The sequence below is a fragment of the Pristiophorus japonicus genome, chromosome 20 (genome assembly GCF_044704955.1).
Source record: "Pristiophorus japonicus isolate sPriJap1 chromosome 20, sPriJap1.hap1, whole genome shotgun sequence".
NCBI classification, from domain to species: domain Eukaryota; kingdom Metazoa; phylum Chordata; class Chondrichthyes; family Pristiophoridae; genus Pristiophorus; species Pristiophorus japonicus.
This window is the reverse complement of record NC_091996.1, coordinates 21525993-21544954: the sequence shown is the minus strand read 5'-3', so window position 1 is coordinate 21544954 and position 18962 is coordinate 21525993. Positions and strand designations below refer to the sequence as shown.

At 44.9% G+C, this 18962-nt stretch overlaps 1 protein-coding gene across 3 annotated transcripts in view; it reads right to left on the bottom strand.

Moving 5' to 3' along the window:
• The window catches only part of LOC139232434 (disabled homolog 2-interacting protein-like), a 1003994-nt gene that overhangs the window by 822286 nt on the left and 162746 nt on the right, over window positions 1-18962 (bottom strand). For all 3 annotated transcript variants that reach the window (XM_070862610.1, XM_070862602.1, XM_070862603.1), the window contains exon 2: window positions 11946-12067. Coding sequence is in view for 2 of the 3 variants with exons in the window: in XM_070862602.1 (XP_070718703.1) it covers window positions 11946-12067 (122 nt within the window). In the remaining variant the exon portion in view is untranslated. The remainder of the gene's footprint in view (window positions 1-11945; window positions 12068-18962) is intronic.

Here is an 18962-nt window from a genome sequence, read left to right as displayed (position 1 = left end):
AAATCCCAGTTTCTCGTCGCCAATGATATATCCTTACTATACAGTATAAATGCACACGAGGCCCATACTTGAGAGAAGGTCACTCTGTGACCAGTTACCTTTATTGCCAAGACCTCAAGTGATGAAGGTGGGTGGAGCTTCCCCTTTTGTACCTGAAAGTCCAGGTTAGGAGTGTCTCCCACAAGTTCACCCCCTGTGGTCAATGTTCTCAAGGTGTACAACTTAGGTCAGCTTATACATGGGTTACAATGATAGTTGAATACATGACAAGGAGTACATGTGGAACAGGCAACACTTTGCAGCAAACAACAAGTTTTTGACCATCCACAAGACACACAGCATAACTGGGTACAGTTTCTTTGCCAGATTCCTTTGTGCACTGTCTCCTTCTCCATCTTATCCCAGGTGCTGCAGGTAGCATGCACAGTATTGAGCCTGCTTACCACCTGCTGTATGATGCCCTTGAGTTAACTGGAGATAGTGCCGAGGTGCCAAATTGGGCAACCCTTCTTACCCTTGTGTACATCCTCATTATGCAGTTGCAAGTACTTTTATTCAGTCCTGAGGCAAGGGAGCACTGCTGGATCATACATTGTCTTGCTCATAGTTTGAGTTTTGTGACTTAACGTAGGGTTTTTTTTCACTTTATTTATGCTTGACAAGTCTCCTCCAGCCTTGTCTAAGGCTCACAAATATATGAAACTTATTTTGATGCTTGTAAAGTTGAAATAAATATTTGTCCCTATTTATAGGTATTAAGTACACACATCCCTTTTACTTGGACTTCATGACCAGAAATTATACTTGTTCCATTGGGTTGCTCCCTGTGAAGGCAAAACTGCACAAGCAGATATACCTCATTATTTTAATGAGTTCCAATGCAAATTTCAGGGCAATCAGTGCACTTCTAAACTGGTGCAGTTTGCAATGCAGCACAAAAAAGCCCTCAATTTCAGCCCTGTGGTAACATTCCAAGCAGCAAATAGAAAGCACACCACAGATTGTAGAATTAACAATGGGTTATGCATTCTCCCAGAATATAATTAGAGCAATCCCAATTCCAATTAAAAGATCCTGGTAAACCTTGGTAAAGATAAAAATGTACTTCCGAGAGTCTTATCCATTTGCCCTACATAGGCATAACTGCAAATTCTGATTAAAGAATGTAACTGACTTGAACTAGCAATTTCAATCAGCCAGTATAGGATACGGACTAAGTCAATCTTGAAAATATGTTGCAAAATATGTTGCAGAAGAATGAAGAAGTGATCTTATCGAAACGTATACGATTATGAGGGGGCTTGACAAAGTGGATGCAGAGAGGATGTTTCCACTGATGGGGGAGACTAGAACTAGAGGGCATGATCTTAGAATAAGGGGCCACCCATTTAAAACTGAGATGAAGAGACATTTCTTCTCTCAGAGGGTTGTAAATCTGTGGAATTCGCTGCCCCGTAGAGAGCTGCGAAGGCTGGGTTATTGAATATATTTAAGGTGGAGATAGACAGATTTTTGAACGATAAGGGAGTGAAGGCTATGGGAAGTGGGCAGGGAAGTGGAGCTGAGCACATGATCAGATCAGCCATAATCTTATTGAATGATGGCGCAGGCTCGAGGGGCCAAATGGCCTACTCCTATTTCTTATGATCGAGAAATATATTTTTTAAATGACACCTGGATTTTAGGGTAGCAATTTTGGGCCCAAGTTTCAGCCTCAGTTGCTCCTGATTTTTTGGAACAACTGGTGTAGAACCAAGTATCTTAGAAATTCAAATTCTCTGCATTTAGTTTGCTCCAGTTCTAGTCAGTTAGAACAGTTTCACTTTGGAACAGAATTTTTTTTCAAAAGGGGGCATGTCCGGCCACTTACGCCTGTTTTCAAAGTTTCGGCAGTGAAAACTTACTCCAAACTAACTTAGAATGGAGTAAGTGAAGATTTTTGTACGCTCGAAAAAACCTTGTCCACACTTTAGAAAATCAGGCGTAGGTTACAAGTCAGGCGTCGGGAATGGGGGGGGCGGGAGGGTTTTAAAGGGAAGTTTACAAACATTAAACACTTCAGTTTTACAAATAAAGAGTCATCATCAATAATAAATGATAAAAACATCAATAAATCAACCAATAAATCAATCAAAAAAAATTAATAAGAAATAATTTTTTTTTAAATCAATAAATAAAACATTTTCTACTTACCGACTGCAGCACCGGGAGCCCTCCAACAGCGTGCTGGGATGGCCCCCCCCCCACCACCAGTGTGTCTCTCAATCTCTGTCTGTCAGTGTCTGTGTTTCTGACAGCGAGAGGAGGGGAGGGAGGGAGGCAGGGGGGGGGGGGGAGGGATGAGGTGGGGGGGGGGGGAGTGAAGGGGGGGGAGGAGGAGAAGGGGAAGGGGGGAGGAGGAGAAGGGGAAGGGGGGAGAGGAGAAGGGGAAGGGGAGAGAGGAGAAGGGGAAGGGGAGAGAGGAGAAGGGGAAGGGGGGAGAGGAGAAGGGGAAGGGGGGAGAGGAGAAGGGGAAGGGGGGAGAGGAGAAGGGGAAGGGGGAGGAAAAGGGGAAGGGGGAGGAGAAGGGGAAGAGGAAGGGGGGAGGAGAAGGGGAAGGGGGGAGGAGAAGGGGAAGGGGAGGAGAAGGGGGGAGGAGAAGGGGAAGGGGAGGAGAAGGGGGGAGGAGAAGGGGAAGGGTGGGGGAGGAGGAGGAGAAGGGGGGAGAGGAGAAGGGGGGAAAGAGAAGGGGGGAAAGAGAAGAAGGGGGGGAAGGATAAAGGGAGGGGAGAGGGGAAAGGGAAAGGGGAAGGGGGGGGGAGAGAGGAAGGGGAAGGGGGGGGGAAGAGGGGAAGGGGAAAGGAGAAGGGGAAAAGGAGAAGGAGGGAAAGGAGATGGGGGGGGAAAGGAGAAAGGGGGAAAGGAGAAGGGGGGAAAGGAGAAGGGGGGAAAGGAGAAGGGGGGGAAAGGAGAAGGGGGGAAAGGAGAAGGGGGGGAAAGGAGAAGGGGGGGGAAAGGAGAAGGGAGGGAGGGGGAAGGAGAAGGGGGGAGGAGGCTGTACGGGCCAGGCCCGGACAGGCCCAAGACTTCGGGAAGGGCCAGATTTACAGGTAGGTAGCGTTGGGTCCGGGGTCAGGAGCGCGGGTCAGGTCGGGGGGAGCGTGGGTCAGGGTCGGGAGCGCCGTTCGGGTCAGGTCCGGAGGGGTGGGGTGGGGTCGGGGGGGATGGAGGTCGGGTTGGTTCGGGTGGGGGGGGGGGGGGGGGGAGCGCCGGTCGGTTTGTGTCGGGGGGAGGGAGGTCAGGTTGGGTCGGGTCCGGTCTGTGGGGGGGAAGGAAGCGCGGGTCGGGTCGGGGGGGTGGTGGGAGAGGGAGGTCAGGTCCGGTCCGGTCTGGTACGGTCCGGGGGCGGGGGGAAGCGGGAGTCAAGTAGTGTCGGGAGGAAGCAGGAGCTGGGCGTGCGAGGCAGCCTTATGTACGCAGCCCCAGTGAGGCCATTCGGCCAGGGCTAGGGGCTGCGAGCTTCGGGCCCGCGAGCTTCGGGCCCCTCGCACACAGTTTTGGGCGCCTGGAGCTACTGCACATGCGCGCCCACTGTAGTGCGCATGTGCAGAGGTCCCGGCACTGTTTTCAGCGCAAGGACCTAGCTCCACCCCCTACAGCTCGTACTGCGCCGCGTCCGGCTCAAGAGGACCAGCAGGGAGCCGGAGAATCTGGAAGTTTTTTTTAAGGCGCACTTTGTGGCGCGAAAAACGGGCATCCAGGTCGGGGCTGCGCCGTTCGAGGCGCGGCCCGAAACTTGGGCCCTTTATCTCTGCTTTCATTTAACTTAACCCATCAGTGAGTCATTTGCCCTGTGAACAATTCAAAATGGGTAAAATAGGAAGAAAAGCTGCAAAGAAAAACAAGGCCTGCAATAAATTATGATCTATATGTGTGCACACTACTCCGCGACTAGTTTGCAGTTTCTACTTGATTTTCAAACAAAAAGCGAATTATGCAGCTGTATAAAGTTGTTTTCTTATATTTAGGATAGAAATCTGTGCGGGAACGTGTGAGTTTTGCCAGTTTTATATCAATTTTTCTTTCAATACATTCAATAGCAATTAAAGATAAACCAAAAAAAAAGACAGACATGAACAAAAATAGAAGTAACCAGATTTATTATAGTTCTCATTAATCTTTAGATTAGCAGCCACCAATCTGCAAGTGCAGCAAGGTTCCATTCTTCTTAAATCAAAGTACTAATGAGAAATGTAGGCAATATCTACGTAATGCTGATTGGCACAAAGTCTTTACAGTACTACATTTCACTAATTAAAATTAAATTGCAATTTGTTTTTTTCAAGATACGGAGTTATTTCCCAAAAGAACCTCAAGTAAAGTTATATGGTCATGCAGTTTCGGATATCATCACCCAGACAAACCACACTGCACAAAAATATAAAACTAGTTGATCCTCTAGAACCAACTGTGGAGGGGGAAGGGAGGTGGTGGTGGCAACAGCCCACGATACTTTGCCAACAGCACTCCTCCTCTTCCTTGTTCCACAAAAATAATTCTTACTTTTTTAGGCCTAGTCGGCTCTGGGTAACGAGGTTTCTCCTGAATTCCCTACTGGATTTATTAGTGATTACCTTTTATATTTATGGCTCGTAGTTTTGGTCTCCACACAAGTGGAAGAGCAGTGGGAGGATGTGGAGCATAAACACCAGCTGGGCCAAATGGCCCATTTCCAAGCTATACATTCTTATATAATATCATGGAGAACACTACTACCAAAAGGCAGTCAAATCTTTGCACCACAAAACTACCAACAAAGTAGAATTTGCTGATACCATTTAATTCACCAATTAAAACGAAACTTGACCCTGCTAATTTAGAAGCCAAAGTTAAAGCCAATGCCATTGAGGGCAAGATTTTGCTTGCAAATTATCTGTTTGACAAACAAACAAAAATAGACTTGGGTACACAGCAAATTTTCCATACTGCCGAGCTACTACAAACCCCTGGACACAAGCTCAGCAGGGGAGTGTTTGCTAGTGCTGTTGGGAAGGAGTTAAACTAATATGATAGGGGGATGGGAACCTATGCAGGGAGACAGAGAGAAATAAAATGGAAGCAGAAGCAAAAGATAGAAAGGAGAATAGTAAAAGTGAAGGGCAGATAAACGCAAGGCAAAAATCAAAAAGGGCCACATTACAGCAAAATTCTAAAGGGGCAAAGTGTGTTAAAAAAACAAGCCTGCAGGCTCTGTGCCTCAATGCGAGGAGTATTCGGAATAAGGTGGACAAATTAATTGCGCAGACAGCAGTTAACGGATATGATGTAATTGGCATTACAGAGACACTTCTCCAGGGTGACCAAGGCTGGGAACTCAACATCCAGGGGTATTCAACATTTAGGAAGGATAGGCAGAGAGGAAAAGGAGGCGGGATGGCATTGCTGGTTAAAGAGGAAAATAATGCAATAGTAAGGAGTGACATTAGCCTGGATGATGTGGAATCGGTATGGGTGGAGCTGCGGAATACCAAAGGGCAGAAAACACTAGTGGGAGTTGTGCACAGGCCATCAAACAGTAGTAGTGAGGTTGGGGACAGCATCAAACAAGAAATAAGGGATGTGTGCAATAAAGGTACAGCAGTTATCATGGGTGACTTTAATCTACATATTGATTGGGCTAACCAAACTGGTAGCAATGCGGTGGAGGAGGATTTCCTGGAGTGTATTAGGGATGGTTTTCTGGACCAATATGTCGAGGAACCAACTAGAGAGCTGGCCATCCTAGACTGGGTGATGTGTAATGAGAAGGTACTAATTAGCAATCTTGTTGTGCGAGGCCCCTTGGGGAAGAGTGACCACAATATGGTAGAATTCCTTATTAAGATGGAGAGTAACACAGTTAATTCGGAAACTAGGGTCCTAAACTTAAGGAAAGGTAACTTCGATCGTATGAGGCGTGAATTGGCTAGAATAGACTGGCAAAGGATACTTAAAGGGTTGACGGTGGATAAGCAATGGCAAACATTTCAAGATCACATGGATGAACTTCAGCAATTGTACATCCCTGTCTGGAGTAAATATAAAACGGGGAAGGTGGCTCAACCGTGGCTAACAAGGGAAATTAAGGATAGTGTTAAAATCAAGGAAAAGGCATATAAATTGGCTACAAAAAGTAACAAACCTGAGGACAGGGAGAAATTTAGAATTCAACAGAGGAGGACTAAGGGTAATTAAGAGGGGGAAAATAGAGTACGAGAGGGAGCTTGCAGGGAACATAAAAACTGACTGCAAAAGCTTCTATAAATATGTGAAGAGAAAAAGATTAGTGAAGACAAATATAGGTCCCTTGCAGTCGGATTCAGGTGAATTTATAATGGGGAACAAAGAAATGGCAGACCAATTGAACAAATACTTCAGTTCTGTCTTCACGAAGGAAGATACAAATAACTTTCCGAATCTAGTAGGGGACTGTGGGTCTAGTGAGAAGGAGGAACTGAAGGATATCCTTATTAGGCAGGAAATTGTGTTAGGGAAATTGATGGGATTGAAGGCCGATAAATCCCCGGGGCCTGATAGTCTGCATCCCAGAGTACTTAAGGAATTGGCCCTAGAAATAGTGGATACATTGGTGATCATTTTCCAACAGTCTATCGACTCTGGATCAGTTCCTATGGACTGGAGGGTAGCTAATGTAACACCACTTTTTAAAAAAGGAGGGAGAGAAAACGGGTAATTATAGACCGGTTAGCCTGACATCAGTAGTGGGGAAAATGTTGGAATCGATCATTAAGGATGAAATAGCAGCGCATTTGGAAAGCAGTGACAAGATCGGTCCAAATCAGCATGGATTTATGCTTGACAAATCTTCTGGAATGTTTTGAGGATGTAACTAGCAGAGTGGACAAGTGAGAACCAGTGGATGTGGTGTATTTGGACTTTCAAAAGGCTTTTGACAAGGTCCCACACAAGAGATTGGTGTGCAAAATCAAAGCACATGGTATTGGGGGTAATGTACTGACGTGGATAGAGAACTGGTTGGCAGACAGGAAGCAGAGAGTCAGAGTAAACGGGTCCTTTTCAGAATGGCAGGCAGTGACTAGTGGAGTGCCGCAGGGTTTAGTGCTGGCACCCAAGCTCTTTACAATATACATTGACGATTTGGATGAAGGAATCGAGTATAATATCTCCAAGTTTGCAGATGACACTAAACTGGGTGGCGGTGTGAGCCGTGAGGAGGACGCTAAGAGGCTGCAGGGTGACTTGGACAGGTTAGGTGAGTGGGCAAATGCATGGCAGATGCAGTATAATGTGGATAAATGTGAGGTTATCCATTTTGGGGGCAAAAACACGAAGGCAGAATATTATCTGAATGGCGGCAGATTAGGAAAAGGGGAGGTGCAACAAGACCTGGGTATCATGGTTCATCAGTCATTGAAAGTTGGCATGCAGGTACAGCAGGCGGTGAAGAAGGCAAATGGTATGATGGCCTTCATAGCTAGGGGATTTGAGATTAGGAGCAGGGAGGTCTTACTGCAGTTATACAGGGCCTTAGTGAGGCCTCACCTGGAATATTGTGTTCAGTTTTGGTCTCCTAATCTGAGGAAGGACATTCTTGCTATTGAGGGAGTGCAGTGAAGGTTCACCAGACTAATTCCAGGGATGGCTGGACTATCATATGAGGAGAGACTGTATCAACTCGGCCTTTATTCACTGGAGTTTAGAAGGATGAGAGGGGATCTAATAGAAATGTATAAGATTCTGACGGGACTGGACAGGTTAGATGCGGGAACAATGTTCCAATGTTGGGGAAGTCTTAGGATAAGGGGTCGGCCATTTAGGACTGAGATGAGGAGAAACTTCTTCACTCAGAGAGTTGTTAACCTGTGGAATTCCCTGCCGCAGAGAGTTGTTGATGCCAGTTCACTGGATATATTCAAGAGGGAGTTAGATATGGCCCTTACGGCTAAGGGGATCAAGGGGTATGGAGAGAAAGCAGGAAATGGGTACTGAGGGAATGATCAGCCATGATCTTATTGAATGGCGGTGCAGGCTCGAAGGGCCGAATGGCCTACACCTGCACCTATTTTCTATGTTTCTATGTTTTTATTCAAACTTAGGATCACATATAATTAGTTGCTTAAAATGATTTCATATTGACTGGAGTTGTGTCACAACATAAAATTTACAATGAACAGTGTTAGCTTACAACAACAACTTGCATATATATATAGCGCTTTTATCGTAGTAAAACGTCCCAAGGCACTTCACACGAGTAGTATCAAACAAAATTAACACCAAGCCACATAAGGAGATATAACAACATAAGAAATAAGAACCGGAGGCGGCAATACGGCCCCTCGAGCCTGTTCCGCCATTCAGTAAGATCATGGCTGATCTGATCATGGACTCAGCTCCACTTTCCCGCCCGCTCCTCATAACCCCTTATCGTTTAAGAAACTGTCTATTTCTGTCTTAAATTTATTCAATGTCCCAGCTTCCACATCTCTCCGAGGCAGCAAATTCCACAGATTTACTGAGAGAAGAAATACCTCCTCATCTCTGTTTTAAATGGGCGGCCCCTTCTTCTAAGATCATGCCCTCTGGTTCTAGTCTCCCCCATCAGTGGAAGCATCCTCTCTGCATCCACCTTGTCAAGTCCCCTCATAATCTTATACGTTTCGATAAGATCACCTCTCATTCTTCTGAATTCCAATGAGTAGAAGTCCTTTCCTCATAAGTCAACCCACTCATCCCCAGAAGCACCCTAGTGAACCTTCTCTGAAGCAAGTATATCCTTTCGTAAATATGTAGACCAAAACTGCACGCAGTATTCCAGGTGTGGCCTCACCAATACATTGTATAGCTGCAGCAAGACTTCCCTGCTTTTATTCTCCATCCCCTTTGCAATAAAGGCCAAGATACCATTGGCCTTCCTGATTACTTGCTGTACCTGCATAATATTCTTTTGTGTTTCATGCACAAGTACCCCCAGGTCCCGCTGTACTGCGGCACTTGGCAATCTTTCTCCATTTAAATAATAACTTGCTGTTTGATATTAGGGCAGATGACCAAAAGCAGTGTCAAAGAGGTAGGTTTCAAGAAGCGTCTTAAAAGGAGCAAAGAGTGGTAAAAAGGCAGCGAGGATTAGGGAGGGAATTCCAGAGCTGTGGGCCTCGGCAGCTGAAGGCACGGCCGCCAATGGTGGAGCGATTAAAATCAGGGATGCGCAAGAGGCCAGAATTGGAGGAGCGCAGAAATTTCGAAGGATTGTAAGGTTGGAGGAGGTTAGAGATAAGGAGGGATGAGGACATAGATGGATTTGGAAACAAGGATGAGAATTTTAATACCGAGTAGTTGTTTAACCAGAAGCCAATGTAGGTCAGCGAGCACAGGGATGATGGGTGAACAGGACTTGATGCGAGTTAGGATATGGGCAGGAGAGTTTTGGATAAACTTAAATTTATGGAAGGTGGAAGATAGGAGGCTGGCCAGGTGTACATTGGAATAGATTGCGAGCCGGTCCGGGAGGGCAATGGCTGTGAAGAGGGCGACTGGATTGGAAGTCACCAAAATCCAGGTCCCCGTTTGGAGCGTGGGCAGGTATTGCTGGAGCTGCGAGGTCAGGGCGAAGGAGCAGCAAGAGATTATAGAGCGACATGCTCGGGGCCCAGAAGAGATGAGGGCCCAGGGGCAGCACTGGCCAGCCCACACGGCAATACGTGCGCGCACTAGGCCTATGCAGCAGAGCTGGTCTCCAGTCATCTTGGTTAATCCTTGCCACTGGACCAAGACCTAGATCCGTCAAGCCCGTGTGGTGGCTGGTGTGCAACGGCCACATGATGTTAAAAAAAAATCCACGCACAGGCATCTTCCACCCTTCAATATGCAGTTTGAGACCTGGAATATTAGTCCTTCATTGAAACATCTGTGAACTCATCCCTTTTTGGTGGAAGCAAGTCTTCCTCGATACGAGAGACCACCTAAGAGAAGAGCGGAATAGTCAAGTCTAGAGGTAACAAAGGCAAAGGGTTTCAGCAGTCGATGATCTGAGGCAGGGGCGGTGTCGGCCGGTCTTACGGAGGTCGAAATATGAGGTCTCAGTCATGACATTGATATGTGGTCAGAAGCACATCTCAGGGTTAAATACAATACCATGGTTGCGAACAGTCTGGTTCATTGAAGACAATGGCTTCAGTCCTCTCAATATTTAGTTGGAGGAAATTTCTGCTCATCCAGTACTGAATGTCGGACAAGCAGTCTGACAATTTAGAGACAGCGGAGGGGTGGAGAGAGGTGCTGTTGAGGTAGAGCTGGGCGTCATCAGTGTACATTGGAACTGACGCGGTGTTTTTGGATGATGGCACTGAGGGGCAACATGTAGATGAGAAATAGGAGGGGGCCAAGCACAGATCCTTGGAGGACACCTGAGGTTAACGGTGCGGGCGGGAAGAGAAGCTATTGCAGATGATTCTCTGGCTATGACTGGATAGATAAAAATGGAACCAGGCGCATGCCGTCCCACGTAGCTGGTTGACGGTGGAGAGGCATTGAGGAGGATGGTGTGGTCAACTCTGTCTAAGGCTGCAGACAGGTCAAGAAGGACAAGGAGGGATAGCTTACCATGGTCACGGTCACAGTCACAGTCACATAGGATGTCATTTGTGACTGATAAGAGCCGTTTCGGTACTGTGATGGGGCGGAAACCTGATTGGAGGGTGTCAAACTTGGAGTTCTGGGAAAGATGGGCACAGATTTGGGACTTTGGATAGGAAAAGAAGGTTGGAAATGGGGCGGTAGATTTCCAGGACAGAGAGGTCAAGCATTGTTTTTTTTTTGAGGAAAGGGGTGATGGCAGGAGAGGGGGGACAGTACCCGAAGAGAGAGAACCGTTAATAATATCAGCTAACATTGGGCCAGGAAGCAAAGTTGGGTGATCAGCAGTTTAGTGGGAATAGGGTCCGCAGTATAGGGCTATGGGCTCACCTTTTATAACTGTTAACCTTTCATGTCCCTGAGACAGCAAACGTGACATTCTGCCTCAATTCACATTTATTGGAAAATAGGCAAGCATGTCATTATGTTAAATCCCCTTCTGCACTAACTATCCCATTTTCCCCACCACTCTCCTGAAGGTATTGATTCTAATTGAAATGCAGTTGCACTGCTACCAGTGGTCCTCCAGCACCTCACCCACAGTCATTGTTCACATTCAGGTCCAGTCAGCAAGTGTCAGCAGGTTTTTCAACCTTATGGAATGTGGATTGTTGTCATCATCATAGGCGGTCCCTCGAACGAGGATGACTTGCTTCCACATGGGTTCACGGATGTTTCAATGAAGGACCCGATATTTCAATCCTGAACTCCAACTGAAGGGTGGAAGATGCCTGTGCGTGGATTTTTTTAACGTGTGGTTACCGTTGCATAGCAGCCACCACACAGGCTTGACAGAGCTAGGCCTTTATCCAGTGGCAAGGGTTAACCAGAACAACTGGAGACCTGCTCTGCTATACTCTGTATAGTAGTGAGCATGCGCAGGTTGTGTGGGGAGTTCTGGGAAAAGAAGAGATGACACGAAAAAGATCAAATGGGTTTACACATTCTGTTTGCGTCATGCAGTGCAAAATAAAGTGTCTGATCCTTTCATAAGTAGCATCTGATTATTCCTGTGGTACCAAAACACTACACGGGGCTTTATGGTGAGAATCTGTCCTCATCCAACATCCACATACATGTATTTTTCAGCAGCGATCACTGGAAGCCTGTCTTTCCCTCCCTGGCCTGAGAACAGAATTCAGTTGTCGTATCCAACACTTGCCCCAGCTATGATCAGATAATTCACCTCAGACCAAGATTTCAGTCTGCGATCTTCCTGGGCCGTATAGCTCAACGTCTTCACCCAATGAGTGCTCATCATCCCCATTTCAAATGGCAAAATAAATAAAATTAAAAAATAAACTTTCACGTACCTCCTCTTTATCCAGCAACAATAATTGACCATCTGTGACAACACAAAATTTGGTGTTCCATATTGCACGTTCATAGTGTGATTTTCCACAAGATATTCTATGTGTGGGCGGACCTCTCACATCTGAAAAACAGAATGAACATTTTCAACATTACAAGGAAGTGATGGGCATGTCTAATGTGAAAAAATATTTTCACAAGCAAATTGACCCGACAACTCAGGATAAAAGCTAGTGTTAGTTATGAGGCTGTTCCCTATTTGCTTTCACTTTAGCCAAAATTACAATTTTAATGGGGATTAAAACAAGCTCAGATGGTACAATAATTAGCTCCATTAATTCACTTCAGCTGCCTCTCTCCAGCACGTATTTTATTTAGAAAGCAAGGTGAAAGGGGTAAGGCCCATAATACTGAATACCAAGGCTGCAAAGAGCAAGAGGAAAACAAGATACATCAATGATTAGTGACATTAAGCTGAGAAAGGTAAAGCATTACAAAATGTTTGGGTTCTGTAGAAAGACGGAGTTTGAGTAGTAGGCCGTTTGATGAGATTTATGGGGTGTTTATAAGGAACAAGTTCAGAGGAGCACTGAGCATGGTAATACCTGTCAATAAAACAGACAAGAAAGATTGAGAGATTGTGTGAGAGAGTGAGTGAGAGTGAGAGATAGCACACATGCAAGAGGAAGAGGAAGACACACAGTGATAGAAGTGACAGATAGGATAAAGGCTAAAGGAGAGATGGGATCCCTAATAAAACAATCGTTTTCTTGTATTCTGTCCAGTAGTGCAAGAGGTGCTGGAAGAGCCTCCTTGGATATGGCAGAAGTGTTCAAGAATTGACTGATTTACTTTAGTTAAAAATTGCTGAGTTAAAGCAGTGCTTGGGATGAAAAAGGAAACGTCTTTTGCATATGTGCAAGTGATTTCACGTGTAACAGTGCCAGTTTGAAATTCATCTTCAAACAATTGCAATATTAAACTTATGGAGCTGCTTTGACTTTACTCATTATTTCTTTCATGAGTGAGTAAAGGTGATAAGAATATTGAAACATAGAAAATAGGTGCAGGAGTAGGCCATTCAGCCCTTCGAGCCTGCACCACCATTCAATAAGATCATGGCAGATCATTCACCTCAGTACCCCTTTTCTACTTTCTCTCCATACCCCTTGATCCCTTTAGCCATAACGGCCACATCTAACGCCCTTTTGAATATATCCAATGAACTGCGGTAGGGAATTCCACAGGTTAATAACTCTCTGAGTGAAGAAGTTTCTCTTCATCTCAGTTCTAAATGGCTTACCCCTTATCCTTAGACTGTGTCCCCTAGTTCTGGACTTCCCCAACATCGGGAACATTCTTCATGTATCTAACCTGTCCAGTCCTGTCAGAATTTTATATGTTTCTATGAGATCCCCTCTCAAACTTCTAAACTCCAGTGAATACAGGCCCAGTCGATCCAGTCTCTCCTCATATGTCAGTCCAGCCATCCCAGGAATCAGTCTGGTGAATCTTCGCTGCACTCCCTCAATAGCAAGAACTTCCTTCCTCAGATTAGAAGACCAAAACTGAAAATATTCCAGGTGTGGCCTCACCAAGGCCCTGTACAACTACTTTAAGATCTCCCTGCTCCTATACACAAAACCCCTAGCTATGAAAGCCAACATACCATTTGCCTTCTTCAACATCTGCTGTACCTGCATGCCAACTTTCAATGATTGATGTACCATGACACATAGATCTCGTTGCACCTCCTCTTTTCCTAATCTGCCGCTATTCAGATAATATTCTGCCTTCGTGTTTTTGTTCGATAAATCCATATAAAAATAAACTTGAATACATTGTCAAGTTCTGAGTGTAAAAAGTTACATAACCAAGATACTGACCATCCCCCTTCCCCCCCGCACACAAATGGTGGATTCCAAGGAGCCACGGATATTGGGCCTCAGACCTCATTACACTGAAGACAGCGCTGCAGGAGGATGATAGACAACTAAGTGCTGCAGGTTTGAGTCGCTCGCTAGTGGCCCACAGGTAAGTGATGGAGTTGGGTTTGTGGACTCAGTTAACTCAGAATGAGAGGCATCAGGGGTCAAGAGATTGAAATTGGTGGCCGGAGCCTCAGGTGTTGGGGAAACATCAGGAACCAAGACAAGAGTAATCAGGGTCTCAGGGGTCAGAGAAGTATTGGAAGTCGGGGGGGGGGGGGGGAAGAGGGGGAAAGTAGGGAGGGGAGGGAGAGGGGGTGGGAAGATGGATGTATCAGAGGATGGGCCCAGGATCTGGAGGTCAGGGATCTCAAGGCCGAGAGCTGTGATGATCGGGATGGTGACTGTAGTAAGTACTTAGCTTTTTTTTGATGTAAAGGATGTTTAGGAGGTGTTTCTCCTGGCATTGGTGCTGGCTGCTCAGGGCAAACCAATATTGTAGCAGGGGTTAGGCCACTTATTTGTATATGCTTCAGGTGTGGATAAAGAATGCCTCTTGTTTGTCCTTACCGAATATGGCAGGCAGCACACTTCTGGTCATAAGTGTGCGCACCCTTCCTGACCACTATTTTGGGGCCTGAGGAGGCCGCAGTGGCTGAAAATTGGGCGCTGCACATCCCAACTTAACCCCCACATAATCAGAAATCTCCAACTATCAAATAGCCCTTTTTTAAAAGTAGTATTGGCATCAGCAGGAATGCAATGTATTAAACTCTTCTACATATTAGTAATTAATGAATCATTAGATGTATGTGTTACAAATTCAGAAAAGCATGGTTTTTGACTTAAATACATGTAATAGTTTATAAGAAGTCACTTCCATTAAGCAACCTGTGGATATTTCTACTGGACACAACCAAACACCTTTCTACTACATACACAAAAAATACATAAGACAGTTACATTTCTTTGTGCCTATAAGGAAGGTTTCAACCAGTCAATGATTGCAATTATGGTTTCCCATCCAGCACATTGCTACATTCATAAAAAAATGAGGTTTTTATTTATGCAAATGCAATGGTTCGTAGAAGTTGTATTTCTCTTCTTCCCCGCCCCCCTCCCTCCATTCTATCTACAGCTAAGTGGCACTGAAATCAGTATGCCGACAGTCAGTCGTGTGTATTTTAGTGAATCGGGGCCCAGGAGAGGCATGAGTTCGGGACCCAGAAGAGGCGAGGGCCCAGGGACAGCACGGGCCAGCCCACACTGCGATATGTGTGCGCACTAGGTCCGTGCAGCACAGCTGGTCTCCAGTCGTCCTGGTTAATCCTTGCCACTGGACCAAGACCTAGCTCTGTCAAGCCCGTGTGGTGGCTGGTGTGCAATGGCCACCACACGTTAAAAAAAAAAATCCATGCACAGGCATCTTCCACCCTTCAGAATGTAGTTCGGGACCTGGAATATTAGGTCCTTCATTGAAAAACTTGTGAACTCATTCCCTTTTTGGCGTAGAAGCAAGTCATCCTCGATACATGGGACCGCCTATGATTCTCACACAAAAAGCAATACTGCGGATGCTGGAAATCTGAAATAAAACAGAAAATGTTGTAAATACTCAGCAAGTCAGACAGCATCTGAGGAGAGAGAAACGAAAGGTCATCGACCTGAAACGTTTACTCTGTTTCTCTCGCTCCACAGATGCTGCCTGTCCTGCTGAATATTTCCAGCATTTTGTGTTTTTGTCATTCTCTATTGGAGATTTTATTTTATTTCATCTTCCTTAGTTAACTCCCCAGCAAAAATTCCACATTATGTCCATCAAAAGCACAACACACAATTTTTCTCACTGTAAAATCACATGAATGAGTTTTAGTTTCATTTAGTCTTCTATATTCTGTGAGGACACATTTAATGCACAAGTGTTCTTTTTCCACTTGGTTGTCTACTCTAAAATCAGGACTGTAACCTGTAGGATGTGTGAGGATTACTTGCGTTATTATCTAAAGCCAGCTCTGCGGACACCATGCCACAATTAGCGTCCATGCCTATTGTCACATTTCAGAATCCTTTGGACATTTTGCATAGAAAGGATTGGGAAAAAGATTTACTTTAAAGTGTTTAAAAGCATAATGCAGTTACGTATGTTTAAAAAAGGGGGGTCTGCAGCCTTTTTTTGAGAGGTAGTTAATTTGTTAGAGTTAGATTTACTGTTGTTTCCTGACAATGTAAATAAGCAGTAAACTGTGTTTGGTAAATGAGAAACACCTCACACCCATTGTACTGGAAAGTCTTTGATCTATTTTTCTGCCTGTAAAGAAAAAGAGAAAAACAACAGGCAGAGAAGCTTTTTAAAAACAGGAAAGTTGTGATGGCTTTCATTGAGGCAAAGTGGTTAGAAATGCTGAAGGATAGTTAGAAGCCATCTTTTGTTTCAGTCAAATAAGATCTACTTCTTTGTGGGGTAACATGGACTGTTCTTTATTTTGTCGCACTGTGAAGAAATAAATTGTGCAGATTGAATTAGGAAGTCTGATCATAACAACTGTTCTATACAGTCATCTTACTGTGAAACAAAGCAGCTTAATGATTCGTATCTTGTAGTCTCGCCATGTATTTGCTCAGCCTGCTTTCAGGAGAGATTGAAGCAGTACATATGCAAAAGATGAATATCGCGTTTAGATTAGACCTTGGGTTATACTATTGTACAAGCAGATAAAAGGCAGAGAGTCAACTCCCACAAAAGAAAGACATTCAGACCACTTACATGAGCAATTAATACCATTTAACTCTAAAAAGTATCTACGGCAGACCTGAATTCCTAACAGCTACAAGTGATGATTGCGGTACACAGTCTGCTTTTTTAAATGAAATGTTTGAGAACTAGGGATAGCTCGCTAGGTAAGTGCACGTGCAAAATTAATATTAGACCATTTGGTACAATGCTAAATTCCCTTCGGTCACATTTGGTTGCCAAATTTATTTTCCTAATGCTTTTTTTTATGCAAATAGCATCAGGAAACAGATGCTAGATCCCACAACCTAGCACCCCTACAACCTGCCCTATTTACGCAAGACTACTTGCTACAAGGACAAACCTGATAACATAATTTGTACCACAAGGGAGGTTTATATTCTATTATGGGTTCCCATCTAGCTAGATTTATGACTGGCACTTTCAATAATGTAATTCTTGAGAAATGGTCAGCAAAGTTTCTTAAAGTTTATCATAGCTGCAAAAAATTTGGGAGTACAATACAAAAAAGTAGAATTTGTTCAAAGGAATTTGAAGAATAAAATAGGCAAATAATTCTGGCATGAATTTAAAACTAATGTCTTTACCTAATCCCAACAATAAACTGTGTGCATATACAGTCTTTATTGATGGCAATAAATTATATAGTACCTTTAACTTAATAAAATGTTTGAAGGCAACATCAATTTTTTTTAAATTAGTATAGGTTATAATCAACACAAGATTTTTTCTTTCTTTCTTTTTTTATTCATGATATTGAGGGAGATTTCTTTAGAGGAATTACCATGCCTAACAATATAAATATACACAAATACAAAGTTAATGACTAACAATGCTGATTTTAATTTGGTTCTGTTGGATTAAAATGTCCTGTACATCATCATCATATGCAGTCCCTTGCTTCCACTCCTGAAGTGAGTTCTTTGGTGGCTGAACAGTCCAATATGAGAGCCACAGACTCTGTCACAGGTGGGACAGACATTCGCCAAGGGAAGGGAGGGGTGGGATTGGTTTGCCACATGCTCCTTCCGCTGCCTGTGCTTGACCGCTTCACGCTTGCGACGTTGAGATTCGAGGAGCTCAACGCCCTCCCGGATGCACTTTCTCCACCTAGGGCGGTCTTCGGCCAGGGACTCCCAGGTGTCAGTGCTGATGTCGCACTTTACCAGGGAGGCTTTGAGAGTGTCCTTGTAAAAAGTTTCCGCTGACCACCTTTGGCTCGTTTGCCATGAAGGAGCTCCGCATAAAGCATTTGCTTAGGGAGTCTTGTGCCTGGCGTGCAAATCATGTGGCCTGCCCAGCGAAGATGATCGAGTGTGGTCAGTGCTTCAATGCTGGGGATGTTAGCCTGGACGAGGACACTGATGTTGGTACGCCTGTCCTCCCAGGGGATTTGCAGGATCTTGCGGAGATATTGTTGGTGATATATCTCCAGCGACTTGAGGTGTCTTCTGTACATCACCCAAGCCTCTGATCCATACAGGAGGGCGGATATTACTACAGCCCTGTAGACCTTGGTGGTAGATTTGAGGGTCTGTCTTCGAACACACTCTTCCTCAGGTGGCCGAAGGCTGCACTGGCGCACTGGAGGCGGTGTTGAATCTCAGAAGCAATGTCTGCTTTTGTTGACAAGAGGCTCCCGAGGTATGGGAAATGGTCCACGTCGTCGAGGGCCGTGCTGTGAATCTTGGTGACTGGGGGTCAGTGCTGTGCGGCGAGGACAGGCTGGTGGAGGACCTTTGTCTTGCGGATGTTAAGCGTAAGGCCCATGCTTTCATATGCCTTGGTGAACACATCGACTATATCCTGGAGTTCAGCCTCAGAATGTGCGCAGACGCAGGCGTCGTCCGCGTACTGTAGCTCAACGACAGAGGTTGGGGTGATCTTGGACCTGGCCTGGAGGCGGCGTAGGTTAAACAGCTTCCCACTGGTTCTGTAGTTTAGTTCCACTCCAGCGGGGAGCTTGTTGACTGAGATGGAGCATGCCAGCGAGGATGATTGAAGAGAGGGTTGGAGCAATGACGCAGCCCTGTTTGACCCCGGTCCAGATGTGGATTGGGTCTGTAATGGATCCGTAATGGTCTGTAATGTAATGCCCTGTACATCCTACAATTGAATTCTTTTGACCTTATCAACATTAGTTGGTTCAAATATACACAAACTGTTAGTTATTTTTAAATATTAACATTTTAAACTGATGATACTTTTGACTATTTGCTAAAGCTTACTCGTGTATGGGTTCCAATCACTAAGTATATAGATTGCGACAAACTAGTGTTAAACTCTCAAATCTTGTTTATATGTGATACCATATGCCATCTGCCATGGTATTGATCAAA